The sequence below is a fragment of the Harpegnathos saltator genome, unplaced genomic scaffold (assembly GCF_003227715.2).
Source record: "Harpegnathos saltator strain DR-91 unplaced genomic scaffold, Hsal_v8.6 scaffold82, whole genome shotgun sequence".
In the NCBI taxonomy this organism is placed as follows: domain Eukaryota; kingdom Metazoa; phylum Arthropoda; class Insecta; order Hymenoptera; family Formicidae; genus Harpegnathos; species Harpegnathos saltator.
Genome location: NW_020230671.1, coordinates 101,461 through 119,078, shown reverse-complemented (window position 1 = coordinate 119,078; position 17,618 = coordinate 101,461). Strand labels below are relative to the sequence as shown.

The 17,618-nt window shown below is 36.5% G+C and overlaps 1 protein-coding gene across 8 annotated transcripts in view; it reads right to left on the bottom strand.

Moving 5' to 3' along the window:
• Window positions 1-17,618, bottom strand: part of LOC105181043 (phospholipid phosphatase 1) — a 36,413-nt gene that overhangs the window by 13,704 nt on the left and 5,091 nt on the right. For 2 of the 8 annotated variants that reach the window (XM_011137609.3, XM_011137586.3), the window contains exon 2: window positions 2,111-2,279. In XM_011137609.3, coding sequence (XP_011135911.1) covers window positions 2,111-2,174 — 64 coding nt within the window. In that variant the 5' untranslated portion in view covers window positions 2,175-2,279. Of the gene's footprint in view, window positions 1-2,110; window positions 2,280-3,012; window positions 3,205-4,067; window positions 4,136-5,666; window positions 5,691-11,467; window positions 11,542-13,934; window positions 14,070-14,781; window positions 15,436-17,618 lie in introns of those variants that run through there. The other 6 variants (XM_025306952.1, XM_011137530.3, XM_011137602.3 and 3 more) reach the window with 6 other exon arrangements.

Sequence of the window (17,618 nt, the reverse complement as noted above, 5' to 3'; positions counted from 1 at the left end):
AGCCTCCCGCACGCCCCCTTCGGTGTGTGTGTGTGTGTGTATATATGTTCGATGCAAACTCTTATCACTAACTTCATTTGTTTATAACTTTTTAACGAACAGTGAGCACGGACTAAAACTTTTTGCATATTACTCGAGAAGTTTATGTTAGTTACGAGGCATGTTTATGTCGCCAAAATTCATCGATATAACAGCTTTCCTAACCTGAATTATGATCTGCTTTAACGCTTCATATCTCGCTTCGCGGAACTGAGCGACGATTTTGCCACAGGAAAAAGTTGTTTCTCGTGCAAAAACGCATCGAATGAGCCTAGTCTCATTAAAATCGGAGCTAACTGTGTACTTCTAAATATTTATCAAAAGTTCTATGGTTTCAATGGGGATATAAAACAACTATGTCATTTTGTCTATAGATGGTATCGTATAGATTTCGCGTGATATTCACTGTGATATTCACAAAAGTGGTGCTAGACTTTTTGACTCTATTTGGTCTCGAGAATATATCGTTACAATAGCGCCTTGACTTTTGTTAATTTTGATGATTTTGAAATTTCCAAAGGTCGATAAGTTAACAAAAAAATTAGAACACTTCTAACAATATATTCTTGAGATTAAACAGAGTAAAAAAGTATGATATTGTTTTCTCTTTCGACAAATACTTAGTGAGACATCGTAAATTAAACGTTGAGAAAGTTACCAAGTTTTCCCTAAATATCTCAAAAAATATTAGACAACTAAAAGAATGTTTCAGACAAAAGCTGTTCAAATTAACTGGTAAAAAAAGTTGATATAATAAAAAATTGGGATTTCCGCTTAAAAAAAGTAATGATCAGTGAATATCTCGAAAATGGCATCATCTGTAAACAAAATGATATAGCTTTTTTATGTCACCTTTGAAACCATACAACTTTTGTTCTTTATATCCTTATAACCTTCATATTTTTCAAGATTTTTGCCTGGCTCATTTAAAACGGGACACTCTGTATATATTGTTATCGATATTATCGATACTTAAATAATGACGAGCTTATAGTGCATTTATCACACATATGTGCATATTATGCTTATAAAAACGACAAACACGACCGATTCGTGAAAGGATAGAGAGGACACAGTTTTTCGGCAATGACCGTCGACGGCGAATCGGTGACGAAGGTGACGACGGTGACGATTCCCAGGGTGCGAGCCTTCGCGCGTTTACATTAGCCATAATAGCGTAGCAGTTATCGCAAAGTTTCGCGCTTCTAGCTGTTGAGGAAGAATGCATGGCATGCACTTCCGACTGTTCGCGATTTGCCTACTAACGTAATAACCGTCGCGCCAGTTAACAAGCTGACACTTCCTCCTGTCTGGCGTAAAGATACGCGCATTCACCCGTGTTCACCCGAGTATTTATACGGCTAATAAAGGCAATAAACTACAAATACGAGGTTCGGGACGTCGAGCGTCATTTAATCATGCGCGTTACCAACATAGACATGACTGGCATATTGCGTTGATTATACATGACTTTCACGATGGAAGCACTCAACAAGGCGCAAGCAACCACGAAATCCACTTAAAAAGCGACACTTTTCATGGTCATAAAAGAGAGTTTGTCTTCAGCATTAAACATATGTGTATAATCTTCAAACTTGTTCCGGGGAACTCTCGACTGCGATGAGAAATTGTGTTCGCAACGGGAGTGCAATAAATGAAACTTTATGATTCAATTTGCACGGGAATTAGGCGATAAATACATCATTTCTGGAAACCTTGAAGCACGCATGTGTGTAGTGTCAGTGATGTGAATTTTATTTTTAACGAAATATCGTCGCGCGTATGAGAAAATTTATTAATTTGCGATAAGAGAACGTATTGATAAGATGAAGATAAAGTTCGCTAAATAAAGGACAAAACAGCGGACGAAAATAAACAATAGATCTGGATCAACTACCGGGTCAGGGTCAACTGCAGACAATTGCAAAATCTTAAAGAGGTAGCGAGCGATTGATAAAGAAAAAAAAAGATTAAACGGCACGGAAAACACGATATCTTCTCCTACCGTTATTGCATCGCATCAGAATGCACCTCGAGAGATTCGTACGCGAGGAAGACGTGCGAGACTTACTCGATGCTATCAGGATCAGATCCAGCAGGGCCGTCCAGTGCGTGAGCTTCTTGCAAACTCCCATGATTGTTTCGGGTACGGTTTGAGTCGTTGCTTTGTCGCCAGTGTTCTCTATGATCTCTTCTGCCAGTGTCACCGTGCTGCCCTTTGTCAATTCCTCCGTGGACTTCTGCAGGAAAAAGTAACGTTGATATTAACTTGTTCATAAAACAATATCAAGTATTAATAGACGAGATGGAGAATAAATGAACGGCGTGCTCAAAGCCGTCATAATTAAACGAGAAACGGATTTCTATCATTCCGACATGCGACTCGAAATTGTTAATAAGAGCTGAAATTAGAGAAATTTATGTAGGAAAGTCGATCGTATGTTACTTCCCGTAGCAAAGCTAATCTCGATGTAACCAACAAGGTTGATAAGAAGTATATTTGAAATAAAAAAATACAACATCACGTTCTTTTATTTAAAACAATCGTTTTATATTTTAATGTTTTAAACAGACGCAAAGAACATGTTTTAAATATGTATATATTTAATTTTTAATACAACTTGAGCATTGACTTTTCATACAGTTTGGAATATAGTCAATGGTTTAATAAGAAAACTTTTATCTCTCGGAATTCATAAAAGATAATTTATTTTATTGAACCACGGATTACGTTCCAAGCTGCATGGAAGAAAAGTTTTTAAATAATTTTATTTAAATAAACTTTATGAAATATGTGTGTGTTGACCTGGAATAACTTACTGTCCTTAAAATGATATGACCCTGAACGAATTCTAAAACGATTCTTTTCCTTGCAAAATGTTATCCGAGATTTAGTTTTTAAGTTATAAGAATAAATAGTTTACCTATTATACGAGTCAGATATAAGAGATAAGCAAAGACAACACAACTCACCGTCAGAGATTGATGTCGATACGATGAGTTTATCGATGGTGATAACACTCCGTACACCATTTTTATAATTTCCTTTAATAACCGTGTGTATCGTATCAAGTGAGGCGAAAAGAATCTGCGAAGCCGACACATGTTTCTCTTTTACGCAAATACATACATCTTTACGCAAATACATACATTTGCGTAGAAGAGAAATATTGCATATGCTTGCACAGCCAAATGTTGACCGCGATGTTGTCTGGCATGAACGGGTTAATGTAATTCCCAAATAGCAAAGATTGATGCGATCGTAATAGCGAAAAAACTTTTAAATTAGTAAGTACGATTATAATGTAACATTTGAAAATAAAATATTTGATTAAGCGAGCGAGAGAAAGAGAATTTTTTCAAACTACAAAATAACTTTCTTTGTAAGGTATTAATTTTATGAAATATGTGCTTCTCAACAGATAACACCTATTCAACAGAATAACAATGTTAACAAATGAATAACAATGATATACAAGCAAAATCTTTTGATCTATATATTTATTACACGACTTTTCCACAAAGATGATGCAAAAGGCCAAGAAATGTTTCTTTATACTACTATAACGAAAATAGTGGTTAAACAGTAAGCAAATAAATAAAGGGATATGAGAGAAATATTAATATTGAAAGAAATTTTAAATATGAAGATATATACATACAAGCTTGCAGTCACTTTGTGAATCAATGGGATGTACAGAACTACTTACGTTCTTATACTATTGCTTATCAGCTGTTATATTATTGTTATATGAGATCTTATACAATTGCTTATGATACATACTCTTCCCCACATGTTTATACACGATTTGCTTTTCACAAACGTGGGTAATCACATATTTTTCTGCACTTGAAACACATTTCGAATAAAAAAATTTGACTTTGACGTAGCTCATTCTTAAGTTTTTATTAAACCTATAAATAAACTGGCATTAAAGGGAATGGAAATAATAAGAGATAAGACGGAAAGAAAGACGACGGCGAATTGTCATATCGGGCCTCATGATTGATGATGTGTGAATACTTACGTTAGATATTTGCGGTTAAGAGCAGCATTATATTCTACAGGATCTTTCAGACACACATCCGTCTATTCCTTTTATTTAGAAAAAGGATAGTATTAGGACATTAGGTGTTGCGGGATCCGTACGAGGTAGTGATGAAGGAGGTGTTCAATAAAACTTAGTTTTATTTTGGAAAGGAGTCTTACTGACTTAACCCTTTGCTAGCGCGTGTAATGTAGTCTTACAAGTAACACTACCCAACTGATACTCACCGATTTGAATGAAACTTAACATATTTATTAAGCACCGAAAAATATTAAATACGTGTTTTTTTGTTTCGACTAAATGCGCTTTTTAGGGGTAGAAAGCACCCCTCAACCCTTGGAGGTGGAAACAGTTATGGCTAATTATTTCTGAAACGATATATTTTCTGAAAAAAGTGCTTAGGACCAAAGTTGTAAAGTTCAAAGTGATGCACTTGATGGCGACCTTGAAATCGACCTTGAGGTCGATTTTCAAGGTCAATTAAATTTGGAAATAATTAGCCGTTGCCGGACATTGACCACATCCTGTATCTATAATCAGTAATTTTATGCGTTGACTAAATCTGTCTTCAGAATTGATTTGTTGCGTTATTTTCCTAAAAAAAGAAAAAAAACCTGACGTAATGGGAAAATAGGCGCAAATTTATGGAAAAAATAAGAAGGAGAAAAAAGTTTTGTAAGTAACTTCAGAATAGAAGTAAAGATAAGAAAACATAAAATGTCACTCTAATTGTAAGTTAAACATTACCTTCATGCTATATTAGAAATTTTAATCTTTTACTCTTACCTTTTACTCTTTATTTTGTATTAGGATTTCATTCGGACATGATCAATTATTATTTTCCCGACTGTCGTTGAGCAAGCATTTTCCAAAATTACTTCTTGATCACTTATCACTTCTTGCCTTCACTGGCTGGATCTCGACCATATCTTGCCTTTACTGGCTGGATTTCGCTCACATCTTGCCTTCACTGACTGGATCTCGACCATATCTTGCCTTCACTGGCTGGATCTCGACCATATCTTGCCTTCACTGGCTGGATCTCGACCATATCTTGCCTTCACTGGCTGGATCTCGATCACATCTTGCCTTATTTGAATGAATAATTAACTTTCAATTCCTTTATTGATCGAATTATTGACTGATCTTGCCTTAATTGGTTGGATCAATGAACAATTTTAAATTGCAGAGGCTTGTTTTGTTTACAAACCACCAACGTTCTGAATGTAAAATTTTACCTTCTATCGATTCTCGAGATGAAAAGTAAACTTCTCCCTTTGAAAAACATGAAATGATTTTCAAATGACCTTGAAAATCGACCTCAAGGTCGACTTCAAAGTCGCCATCAAGTGCATCACTTTGAACTCTACAACTCTGGTCCTAAGCACTTTTTTCAGAAAATGTATCGTTTCAGAAATAATTAACCATAACTGTTTCCACCTCCAGGGGTTGAGGGATGCTTTCTACCCCTAAAGCGTATTTAGCCGAAACAAAAAAACACATATTTAATATTTTTCGGTGTTTAATAAGTATGTTAAGTTTCATTCAAATCGGTGAGTATCAGTTGAGTAGTGTTACTTGTTAGAGATAGAAACGTCTGGTTCGGTCGGTGGTCTGGCTCTACTCCCTTCGGTGACAGAAGTTGATTTATAGACTCATCGCTGAAGGAATTTTGCAAATCTGGCGGAAGCATCGCGCTGCTTCCGACCTTTCTCCATGCAGACAGTGCATTATTTGCCTGCTGCCTATTTTTGGACATTTTTCGACTTTGTCCTGTGTAGCGTGATGCTTACCTTGCAACACGTGCGGTGCAGGTGTGGCGGAAGTGCTTCGCATAGCACCTTCGCCAATATAATTAATGCCTATTAATTATAAGTAATTCGTCAATGTCCTGCTTAGGGCATGACATAGGAAAAATTGGGAATGTTTACCATAAAAGCTTATCTGAAGTTTCGATGATGATATTCACTTTTAGGAAAGTCTCGGAAATATCGGAAGCCAAACTGAAACCGCTAGTTAGAAATTCTAAATAGCAACATGGGACAATATGGATATCGTTGGATAGAGCTTCTAAAAAAAGTAACTTTTCCTTGGAAAGGAATTTAATATTATTTGGAAATGAAAAGATAATTATAGATGTTCAAAGTGTCTGCCGCCTTGACGAAAACATCTTTCCATCCTTTCTCTCACGCTGTGAGAGAGTCGGCTCTCAGGACTTTTGCAAAATGTAGAGAGTGGCAATTTTCTTCAATTCGCTGTTTCTTATCGTCATTCGAGTCAACCATAATAAATACACGACATAATAAGTCAAATTTGTGATATGGATTATAAATAAACACAACATAAACACCAACATACACACATAAGCCAAACATAAACACAATTTTGAAACAAAGAATGGAAAGATGTCTTCGTCAAGATGACAGATGACGCTTTGAACATCTGTAACTATTTTTTCATTTCCGAGTGATATAACATTTTTTTTTAAGGAAAGTTGTTTCTTTTCGAAAGCTTTACCGAAAGATATCCATATTGCCCCATGTTGCTAGAATGTTTAAATATTCTTCGGTCCTCTATAATATAATGTTGCTCCTATAACTATAACTATCGAACATAAATATTCATATTATTAACCGTGATATAACGATTCTTTATTTCTGACTTATCTTGTTTCCATTCTCTTTCCTCTCTCCATTCTCCTTTCCATTCTCTCTCCATTCCATTCTCTACCGTCAATTTATTTATAGATTTAATAGAAGCTTGATAATCAGCTACGTCGAAGTTAGATTTATTATTTGAAGTGTATTTAACCCTTTGCACTTAGAGAGATTTCTCAGATTATCTATCGACAATTCGAATATATTTATTCACAAAATAAAGAGAAACATATCATATCAAATAAAAAAATGGTATAGCATTGAAAATAATTATTCTATTTAAATGATATTTAAAATAAAACTTTATAGTATATATTTTATCAAACTAAAATTGTATAGCTTATATTTTTCTAAAGTGTAATAACGTTCAAAATAAACACTAATATACATTGCAGGTTTGTTAGAGCAAGTATTACAGGAATAATTTGTTCATTGTCTTTCACCTGGAATTTTTCTATTCGAATACACAATTTCGTTTATTTCCCACGCGAATAATGTGTAATTTACCGTTCAGCCTGGCCCGTTCAGGCAACCTTGTTGCCTGAATAAAATGAAGAAGAATATCTTCGCAGTTGTTGGAAATCACCTTTTAATTGATTGACCAAAGCTCGACATAAATTTTAAATGACAGATAAGTTTCCCATTTTTTTGCTGTTTTGATACTCGATATGATATGTAGGAGTTAATGACGCATACTTTCAATTCCAAATTCAAAAAAAGTAATTATCTTTGCCATTTTAGAGACTTTCGTAAAAAACAATAGGTTGAAACATGCTGATCAGCGCGACTCGCACCGTCTATATTTGTAATATAATTTAGTATCACATACATATTTCAGGTTTTCTAATAAATATAATATTTCCACCACGTAATATCTTTGAAGAAAATTTCATTCCTGCATGATTCCAAACACTCAGAAGCGTGACAATTCTTTTATCTTTTCACATAAGAAGTATGAGATTATTGTTCCCATAAGCTATATTGTTTTTTTAGTTTTGGCTTTTTAATATATAATGTATCCCCTTTCGGTTAGTTTTTGTTGTACCGGTAAGATAACATTTCATTTTCAATAATTTTTTTGTTAGGGCAAAACTAGCATATAGCAATATCGATCGATGAACATATGGTATTCCACTGCAATGGGAATCTTTTCTAATAGTCTTTTATGTAAATGCAACGGAATTCTGCCATTTACCGAAAAATCAAGTCAAATAAGTTTTCAAAAGTTACACTGCCATAATATGAAAGAATAGCTAGGTGTAATTGCTTGCAGTCTTTTCGTGTTCCCTTAGAAGGGACATTCGAGTTATTTGTTACATTTACGATGTACTTTTAAAGGACAAAGGATTAAAGTGCAGAAAAATATATCGTAAGCCACGTTTGTGGAAAGCAAATCGTGAATAAACGTGATGTGAGGAGAAGTACATATCATAAGCCATTGTATAAGATATTATATAGCTATAATATATGAACTGATAAGTAATAATATAAAAGCGTGCGTAGTTGAGAACGTTCCATTATTTCACGATGTAACTGCAAGATTATAAATATATATATATATATCTTTGTGTTTAAAATTTCTCTCAATATTAATATTTCTTTATATCTCTTTACTTATTTGTTTTTTGTTTAACCATTATTTTTATTACAGTATTGTAAAGAAATATTTCTTGGCCTTTTGCATTATCTTTGCAGAAAAGTCATGTAATACATAGAGATTAAAAGATTTTGTCCGTACAATGTTATTCTATTGGATAAGTGTTATCTGAACTATATATTTTTCAACGAAAAATTGTTTTTATTTAGAAACTAACGATATTTATATTGCCTCATGTTGCTACTTAGAATTTTTAACTAGCGGTTTAATTTGGAAAGCAAATCGTGAATAAACATGATTTGGGGAAGAGTATATATCATAATCAATTGTATAAGATATCATATAACAATAATATAAGGTGATAAGCAAAATAGTATACGAGCATGTGTAGTTTAGTACGTTTTATTATTTTACGACATGACTGCGAGATTATATGTATATATTTTTATTTAAAACTTCTTTCAATATTAATATCTCTTTTATAACTCTTGATTTATTTGCTTGCTTAACCTTGCTTGTTTAATCACTATTTCCCTTACATTAGCATTGTAAAGAAGCATTTCTTGGCCTTTTGGATTATCTTAATAGGAAAGTCGCGTAATAGATAGATCAAAAGTTTTTGTCCATATATCATTCTGTTGGATAAGTGTTATCTGCTGAAATATATATTTTTCAAGGAAGTTTTTTTTTAGAAGCTTTATTCAACGATATATATTGTTCCATGTTGCTATTTAGAATGTTTAAGTAGCGGTTTAACCTTGGCTTCCGATATTTCCGGACTTTCCTAAAAGTGCAAATATCATCATCAAAACTTCAGGTAGGCTTTTACGGTAAACATTTCCAATTTTTCCTAATGTCCTAGCACCATCCTTTTTCTAAATAAAAGGAGTGGACGGATGTGTGTCTGAAACATCTTGTAGAATATACTGTTGCTCTTGACCGCAAATATGTAACGTAAATATTCGCACATCATCAATCATGAAGCCCGATATGGCCATCGTCTTTCTTTCCGTCTTATCTCTTATTATTTCCATTTCCTTTGATGTCAGTTTATTTATAGGTCTAATAAAAGCTTAAGAACGAGCTACGTCAAAGTCAAATTCTTTTATTTGAAATGTGTTTCAAGTGCAGGAAAATATGTGATTACTCAAATTTGTGGAAAGCAAATCGTGAGTAAACATGATGTGGGGAGGAGTATATATTATAAGCAAGAAAATAAGATATAATATAAGAATAATATAAGAGCTGATAAAAGCAATATGAGCAATATGAGCGTGCGTAGTGCAGTACGTTTCATTATTTTACGACATAACTGCAAGATTGTGTATATATATCTTTATGTGTTTAATACTTCTTTCAATATTAATATTTCTTTCATATCTCTTTATTTATTTGCTTGCTGTTTAACCACTATTTTCGTTACAACATTGTAAAGAAATATTTCTTGGCCTTTTGCATCATCTTTGGAAAAGTCATGTAATATATAGATGAAAAAATTTTGCCTATATATCATGCAATGTTATTCTGTTGAATAGATGTTATTCATTGAGAAACACATATTTCATAAAATTGGTACCTTACAAAGAAAGTTTATTTTCTAGTATGAGAAAGCTCGCGTAATCGAGTATTTTATCTTTAAACGTTATAATCGTATCCTAATTTAAAACACTTTTAATTCGTTATTACGATTGCATTAATCTTTGCTATTTGGCGATCGCATTAACTCGTTCGTGTCAGACAACCATTACATTTCTATGCAATCATACGTGTTTATGTAGGAAAGAAATGCGTGTCGGCTTCGCAGATCTCTTTCGCAGCACTCGATACGATACGCGCAATCAGGAATGGAAATTATAACAACGATACGTATTATATTATTATACACATGTTATTATCACATGCATCGATAAATTCATCGCATCAACGTCAGCACTTGCATCTGACAGCGAATTGTGCCATTCCTGTCTGCCTCTTACTATATCGGATCCGTAGCAGATAAATTGTTTATTTTTACAATTCAAAAACTAAGCTTCGAATGACATTTGGCAAGAGAAAAAATATTTTTTAGAACTCGTTTTAGAACTCATTCAAGAACATGTTGCTTCAAGAACAGTAAGTTGGTCTAAGTCACTCTATATATAATATAGAATAGAATATTATCCGATCTCATATGACAGCCGATAGATCCGCAATCAAATCACGCAATACGAGTTTTTCTCGTGCGAGCTGCGCGAGAAAGCATCGGTTTTCCACCGCAAAACCGCATACGAGAACGCCCACGACGTGCGTTTTATTGTAAAGCGATCTGCCATTACTAACACGTTGTTCAATTCCTAGACTTGTAGACTTGTAAACTGCGTCTTCTTATATAAAAGGTTTGAAGACAAAATACAAAGAGCAGTTACATGGTAAGGGACTTTTTATTGTCCACAGGTGTACTATCGTTATCTAGCTCTTTTTGTAAACAAGGGCGGAGGTAGACGAAGATCCTGTGGCTGAGATATCCTACACCCTATATTTCTTTCAGATATAGTTTCCACAACACATAATCCTGTGGTTGATCTATACATTGATAAATCTATAGTTCGGTCCGAGAAACTGAATACAGGGTGTCCGGAATCTTTTGGAAAGAAAAATTTGTGAAGATTAATCAGATCAAATTGAGGAGAAAAGTCACGTACTATTTCGCCGAAATCGCAATAGTTGTTAAGTTATTAATGATTGAAAATGACCACATCTAGAAGCTTTATTAATCAATAACCTGAAAATTTGAATAAAAAAGTCCTTTACCATTTTGCAAATAAGTAGGCAAATTTTCAAGTTATCAATTAAAAGAGCCTTTAAATGTGATTGTTTTCAATCATTAATAACTTGGTAAGTATTGCGATTTTTGCAAAATGGTACTTAATTTTTCTTCCCAGTTTGATCAATTTTTTATTTCCAGAAGATCCCGGACACCTTGTATAATTGAATCACGTCATATACTGAAACATTAGCCGGCTGCTTTATCCAGTATGTTATAGCAATGTCTGCATCGATAATCACGTATCAAATATTTAACATCTCATTAATCGCTAAAGAGATATTCTTTTTATCGTAGACAAGTATAATTAATAATTTATTACCATCATATATTCAATGTGTGCACCAGCCGAAAGAAACACATGTCACATGTCGACGTTCTAACATTGTAGTGAAAAGTCGTGAAATCCAACTCTACACCCAGAAAGGAAGGCAGACGGATGACCAGCGTAGGTCCAGCAACATGTGGAAAGTAGCGACGTTAAAACCGTAAACCGAAAAAGGTAGACCGCGTACTTTTAAGGAATGAGTGAAGGATAGAGACACGTTGAACAAAAGAAGTGCGTTCTCGTTCTCTCTTTCTCTCTCTCTCTCTCTCTCTCTCTCTCTCTCTCTCTCTCTCTCTCTCTCGTTCTCTCTCTATCACACAGTACCGGTAAGAGGGGGCACTATAAGAAAGACAAAAGAGAATACGAGGCAAAGAGAGAAAGAGAAAAAGAACGTATTAATCATCCGATCGCTTCTCCTCCTTTGTTCTTTCCAACGATAGACAATTAAACAATATATTTTCTTTTCTATTATTTCCTTTCAATAATGCAAATTTCTGCAAAGTCTGATTTAGTCTCTGACTCAAGCGCAATCTATCCTTTGAGGCCTACGGTTAAATTCACAGTTAAAACAATGGGATTCGGAAAAGAAGTCAAGCGTATGACACGTTTTTCGCGATTGGTTCACGCATGATTCGAACTTGCGGCGCGGGGAGACAACTTGCACGTTGTCGTTAAAAGACAAGACGATGATAACTTTCGACCTGAGCATGCACACGATATTTATTGCGTTGCGTTATCATCTTATCATTGTTATCGTTGGTTTTGGTTTATTAGGATTTTATCTTGATTATGCTATATATAAAGAGCATTGGAAATGTCAGCTGGAACGTTAAACGTCAAATTTATTACAAGCCCGATGCGCTTAGTCTCTTGATATGAAAAATATGTTATAATTAGCGAATAATTAGCAACTGGCGTCCTTATGCCTTATTGGCTTATTTCTCTTACATCGGTGGTATTTTACACCCGATTGCTGCGTCCACCGAAGAATGCGCGCGTTTTAGAAATTTCGAAAAACGGGACGCACTTTCTGGCTGCATTCGCGCAAGGTGAGAAGAGCAGGGAGAGAAGGAGCGAAAAAAAAAACGAAAACGCTCGTTACGATCGTGAATCATTATTGCCCGCGGAGAAACAGAAAGAAACATTATCCCTGCATTCCCTATCATTATCCGACGGTCGCTGCAAGAAATTATTTCGACCACCTGTTGGACACGTCCGCAGCTTCCTTTTACGGCCTACCTCGACCCGTTTGACGCGTCCAAGTCACCGACATAATTTTCCCCTTTCTCTTTCTGTCTTTTTTCCTTTTCAACAACAGATCAGCGCGCACGACGATTTAGATGGATTCGAAAAATTGTTCGACAGGAAAATCTCTCAGTCTCGTAAGGATACTCAGCTCGCCCAGCCGCGCTCACGAGTTTCACGGAGGAAGTCTATAATAAAGATGTGCGAACTATTCGAATTCGATTCGAATCCGAATTTCTATGATTCGAATCCGAATAATTCGAATAGGAATTAAATACATTATCGTTTGCGTGCATCAGCTACAAAAGGGGTCATCTGGGCCTGTATGTTTGAACCCTTAACTTGTAATTAACTTAACTTATAGTTAATAACTTAATTATAAATTATTTTAAATATTTAAATATATATTTTACTTCAAGATGACATTACAATATTCCCTTTCATATTAAAATCTTCCATCATTATTTGCATGTTTAATAGTCATGTTAAATTTTTTAATGATTCGATTCGATTTCACTCGATTCGATTCGAATACGAATGAAATTTCATAGATTCGATTCGATTCGAATTCTAATTTAAGAAAATGAGATTGGACTCGACATAAAGATTCTTGATTCACACATCTCTAGTCTATAATTACAGTGGTAATTTCCTACGAATCTGGCGGATCCAGATGATCTTTCGTTCGTCTTAGGGATAACAATACCGAGACGGTAATCTCGGCGGAAGATCCGCCGACGAACGGAACGGCGCGGCGTCGTAGATTGCGGAGGATCGATTAGCGGGCGCGCGCGTCCTGAAACATGATAATAACATATCCGCGTTTCGGAGGGGACGTGGTGCACTTTCGAGCTCGCAACTCGGTCATCCACTATGAAATAATTAAGGGGGGAAAACGATCGCGCCGACCTCCTCTGCCCCTTGGACAACACACCGAGGGAGTTCGGGTAACGCGGCGAATTACGTTGTATCCGACGATGCGTTCCTGCGGCTTTTTGCGCGTCGCTTTTTCTCGATTCCCCGACCTCGGCTTGATGTGCGAATTATTCGCGAGAGAAGGTGAAAGGTAGGAGGTTTTCCCGCGCGTAGTCCACCGACACGGGGTCGATGGACTCAACAGGTAAGCAGCCGAAATCGTTCTGGAGAACGACCGGCATCTTTGGCATCGCGTGCGAACGATCTCGCGAAATTGAAATTAATGATCGCCGAGACTCACGTGGCTGCGCTCGTGGTGAGAAAGTCGACTCGTAGACTCGACTAATGGTCCTGTTAATTGTTCATACGTCAAGCGAGGACGATATTGATCTGGCAACGAGACTGGCGATGACTGTTGCATTAACCGTGTAGAATCGCATTGGAAAAAGGATTGCAAGACGAGTGTGTGATATCGGCTTGCGGATTGATAACGAATGCAATCTGCGAATCTATAATGATCTATAACGCACATATAATGTCGAGCCTGCATATACACTAATAGAACTATCGTTATCCTTCGGAAGAAAAGGTACGCGTGTGCACAATAATGATAAGATTTATCTGTCGCACTCGGGGCTTACACTCGCATCATCAAGCGTAGTGCTCCCGATCGCATTATCTTTCAATTATTTTTCTCCACTGCTGCCTCATTAATATTCCCACGAAATGTGAAGTTAAATATTGATTAATTGGGCGCGTCGTAATGCTCCAATAATGATAATAAGCCGCGTTCCTCCCCGTTTTATCGTATTAGCACGACTCAGATAAATGTGACGTTTTAATGAAATATCTTCACTTCCACTTGTTTGATAATAAAATAAGACGTACGGCTTTATCCTCGCCGTTGAGGCGATTTATCAATCCCAAACTGCAATCAATTTATCACTGCATTTAATTCATTTCGCACGGCGCGAAATGAAAGGAAAGGAGAGATATAAATACGATATACAAACAGATGCGATTCTAATTACAACCCGCGACAATCAGCAGTACGAGAGTTAAACTGCTTTGCCCGGTTTTTACATGTATTAATTAAATTGCGTCACATTCGTGACCAGAAAAGAACAACTCGAAATTCGCGCACTTACGATCGCAGACGTTTCGTATCGAGCTTGTCTAGGCAAGGTCACTGATTTCTTCTGCTTCGGTCTCGTCGCGACTTCTTGCGACTCTAAGGTCGCCCAAGCCGATCAAGGACCCCGAGCGAATAAGAAGAGCGCAGGTCTCGGCGGAGTCTCAACGTCGAGTTCGGATGTTGTCTCACCGCGCCGACCGTGTCCTCAAAAGTGTGCAAAAGACCCCTCCGAAAGACTCCGAAAGAGAGGAAGTACCCGCACTCGAACTGTACTCGATCCCGGGCTCGACATGCGACCGTCGTCGTGGACTGTACACAAGTTTGCACCGGGCGATCTAGTCGCGGCTGTATTCACATACCTGTCTGATAAGCGGCGAATTTACAAATCTACGACGTGACACCCGACAGTCGACCGCGTATGTCGTTTATTTACGACACGTTACACGTGATTTCGCGGCCCCGAGTAGATTCGCTTGTTTTGCGCGTAATCAATTGCGAGATATCGAGGAGATGTCCTCGTTATCTCTCTCTTTCGTTCTCTCTCTCCCTTCCTCTCTCTCTCTCTCTCTCTCTCTCTTTATCGCTGATGTCGAGACGGGGATCTCCCCGGAAGGTAAACCGACGGGACCGACAGCCGAGCTGCAACTGCAGCACGACCGTACCTCGCGTCTCCAATCAACTACTTCCTCGCAAGCTCAAATTAAATGTTCTCTACCCACCCTGCTTCCCCACTACTACCATATCATCGCCCACGACCACCACCGACGTGTAGCGATCTCGTCATCGTTGTGGTAGCCGTCATTACCGAAGGGATTCCGCGCGCTCTTTCCTCTCATCGCGCGTCCTCCTCTGTCACGGTTTACGCGCGCCTAACCGCCAGCCGCGTACCGCGCGAATAGGATACTCCATCTGGCCCCCTTATTTATACCTCGCCCTCTCTTCTTCCTGCTCGCCGTCCCGTCCTGCGGGCCCTTGGATCCTAGGGTGAACGAGGTCGATTCGATCGGCTCCAAAAACACGACGCGTCCTGACTCGCACTCGGCTCACCCTTATTCGACTGCCAGCTGATCGTGCTCGCATTCGCTTCTTTTTCTTTGTCTCTTTTCCTGCTAGCGTGTCGAAATGCGAAATCAATATTGTTCCAGATAGACCAATTTCAGCAGATTGTCTGCATAGAGACTGAATCCGAGAATTAAGATAGTAGCATAAATACATAAAGATGCGTCTTCATTTGATGATTTTGAAATTTCCAAAAGTCGATAAGTTAACAAAAGTTTGGGCGCTATTGTAACAATATATTTTTGAGGCCAAATAGAAAGTCTAGTACCATTTTTTCTTCCAATATACAGTTAGCGAGATATCGTAAGTTAAATATTGAAAAAGTTATCAAGTTTTCCTGAAATATCTAAAAAAATATTAGATAAATAAAAAAATGTTTCAGACAAAAGTTGTTCAAATTAATTGATAGAAAGATGGTATAATAAAAAATTAGGATTTCCATTTAAGAAAATTAATGATTAGTGAATATTTCGAAAGTGACGCCATCTATAAACAAAATGTTATAGCTATTTTATATCCCCCTTGAAACCATACTTTTATCTGAAACATTTTTCCATATCTTCCATATTTTTCGAGATATTTGACTGTCAAAAATAAAATGGGACACTATATATTACTTTTAGCTATATATTATAATAATTTTTTCAAATTAACTAGAATAACCAGCAAGAATAAAGTACAGTAAGAATAAATAATAATCTTCTTAAAAACAGATTAAATAATCTGTATATAAAAGGAAATTTATATTAAAATCAATAAGATTTGCATTACCATATACGTAGGCAGTCTGAAAAGTTCTCGGCCTAACAATGAAAGAACATTTTTTTTGCCGTGAAATATATTTTATTTTTCAATATAATCTCCTAAAACTTCAATACATTTATTCCAACGTTTTTCCAGTAATTCAATACCATTATTAAAGTGTGATTCCGGAAAGTCTGCAAAATATCCATCCACGGCTGCAATAGCTTCGTCATTTGATGTAAAATATTTTTCAGCCAGGAACTTTTTCAGGTTTGGAAACAGATAACAGTCAGAGAGAGCCAAATCTGGTGAATACGCTGGATGTTTAAGCAATTCGTACTTTAATTCGTTGAATTTTGCCATTGTCAAAACACTTGTGTGAACACATGCATTGTCTTGATGGAAAACGATTCTTTTCTTCTTTAAAGCAGGTTTTTCTCACGAATTTTTGCATTCAATAGATCCAAAAGGTTACAATAATATTCAGAGTTAATCATTTTATCTTTGTGAAGATAATTGATCAACAAAACACCTTTGTAATCCCAAAAAACTATTGCCATAACCTTTCCTGCTGATGGAACTGTCTTTGCCTTCTTTGGTGCACGTCCACCGGCTTCAATTCATTGTTTCGACTGTTCTTTTCGCTCTGGTGTATAGTGGTGGATCCAAGTTTCATCAACAGTTATGAAACGACGCTTGAAATCCATTTTATTTTGCTTAAACGATCCAAACACGCTTGAGAAATACGCATTCGAATGCGTTTTTGGTCAATTGTTAGCAAATGCGGCACCCATCTTGCACAAAGCTTTTTCATATGTAATTCTTCATGCAAAATATTTCCAATTCGTTCTTTTGAGATGCCTCAGCTATTTCATGCATTTTCACTCGCCGACCATCTAACACCATATCATGAACTTGTTGAATGTTTTGTGGTGTTGTAGCAGTTTTTAGACAACCTTCGTGTGGATCATCTTCGAGGCTTGTGCGACCAGATTTAAAAAGAACAGCCCATTTTTTCACAGTGGAAAGTGAAGGTGATACATCTTT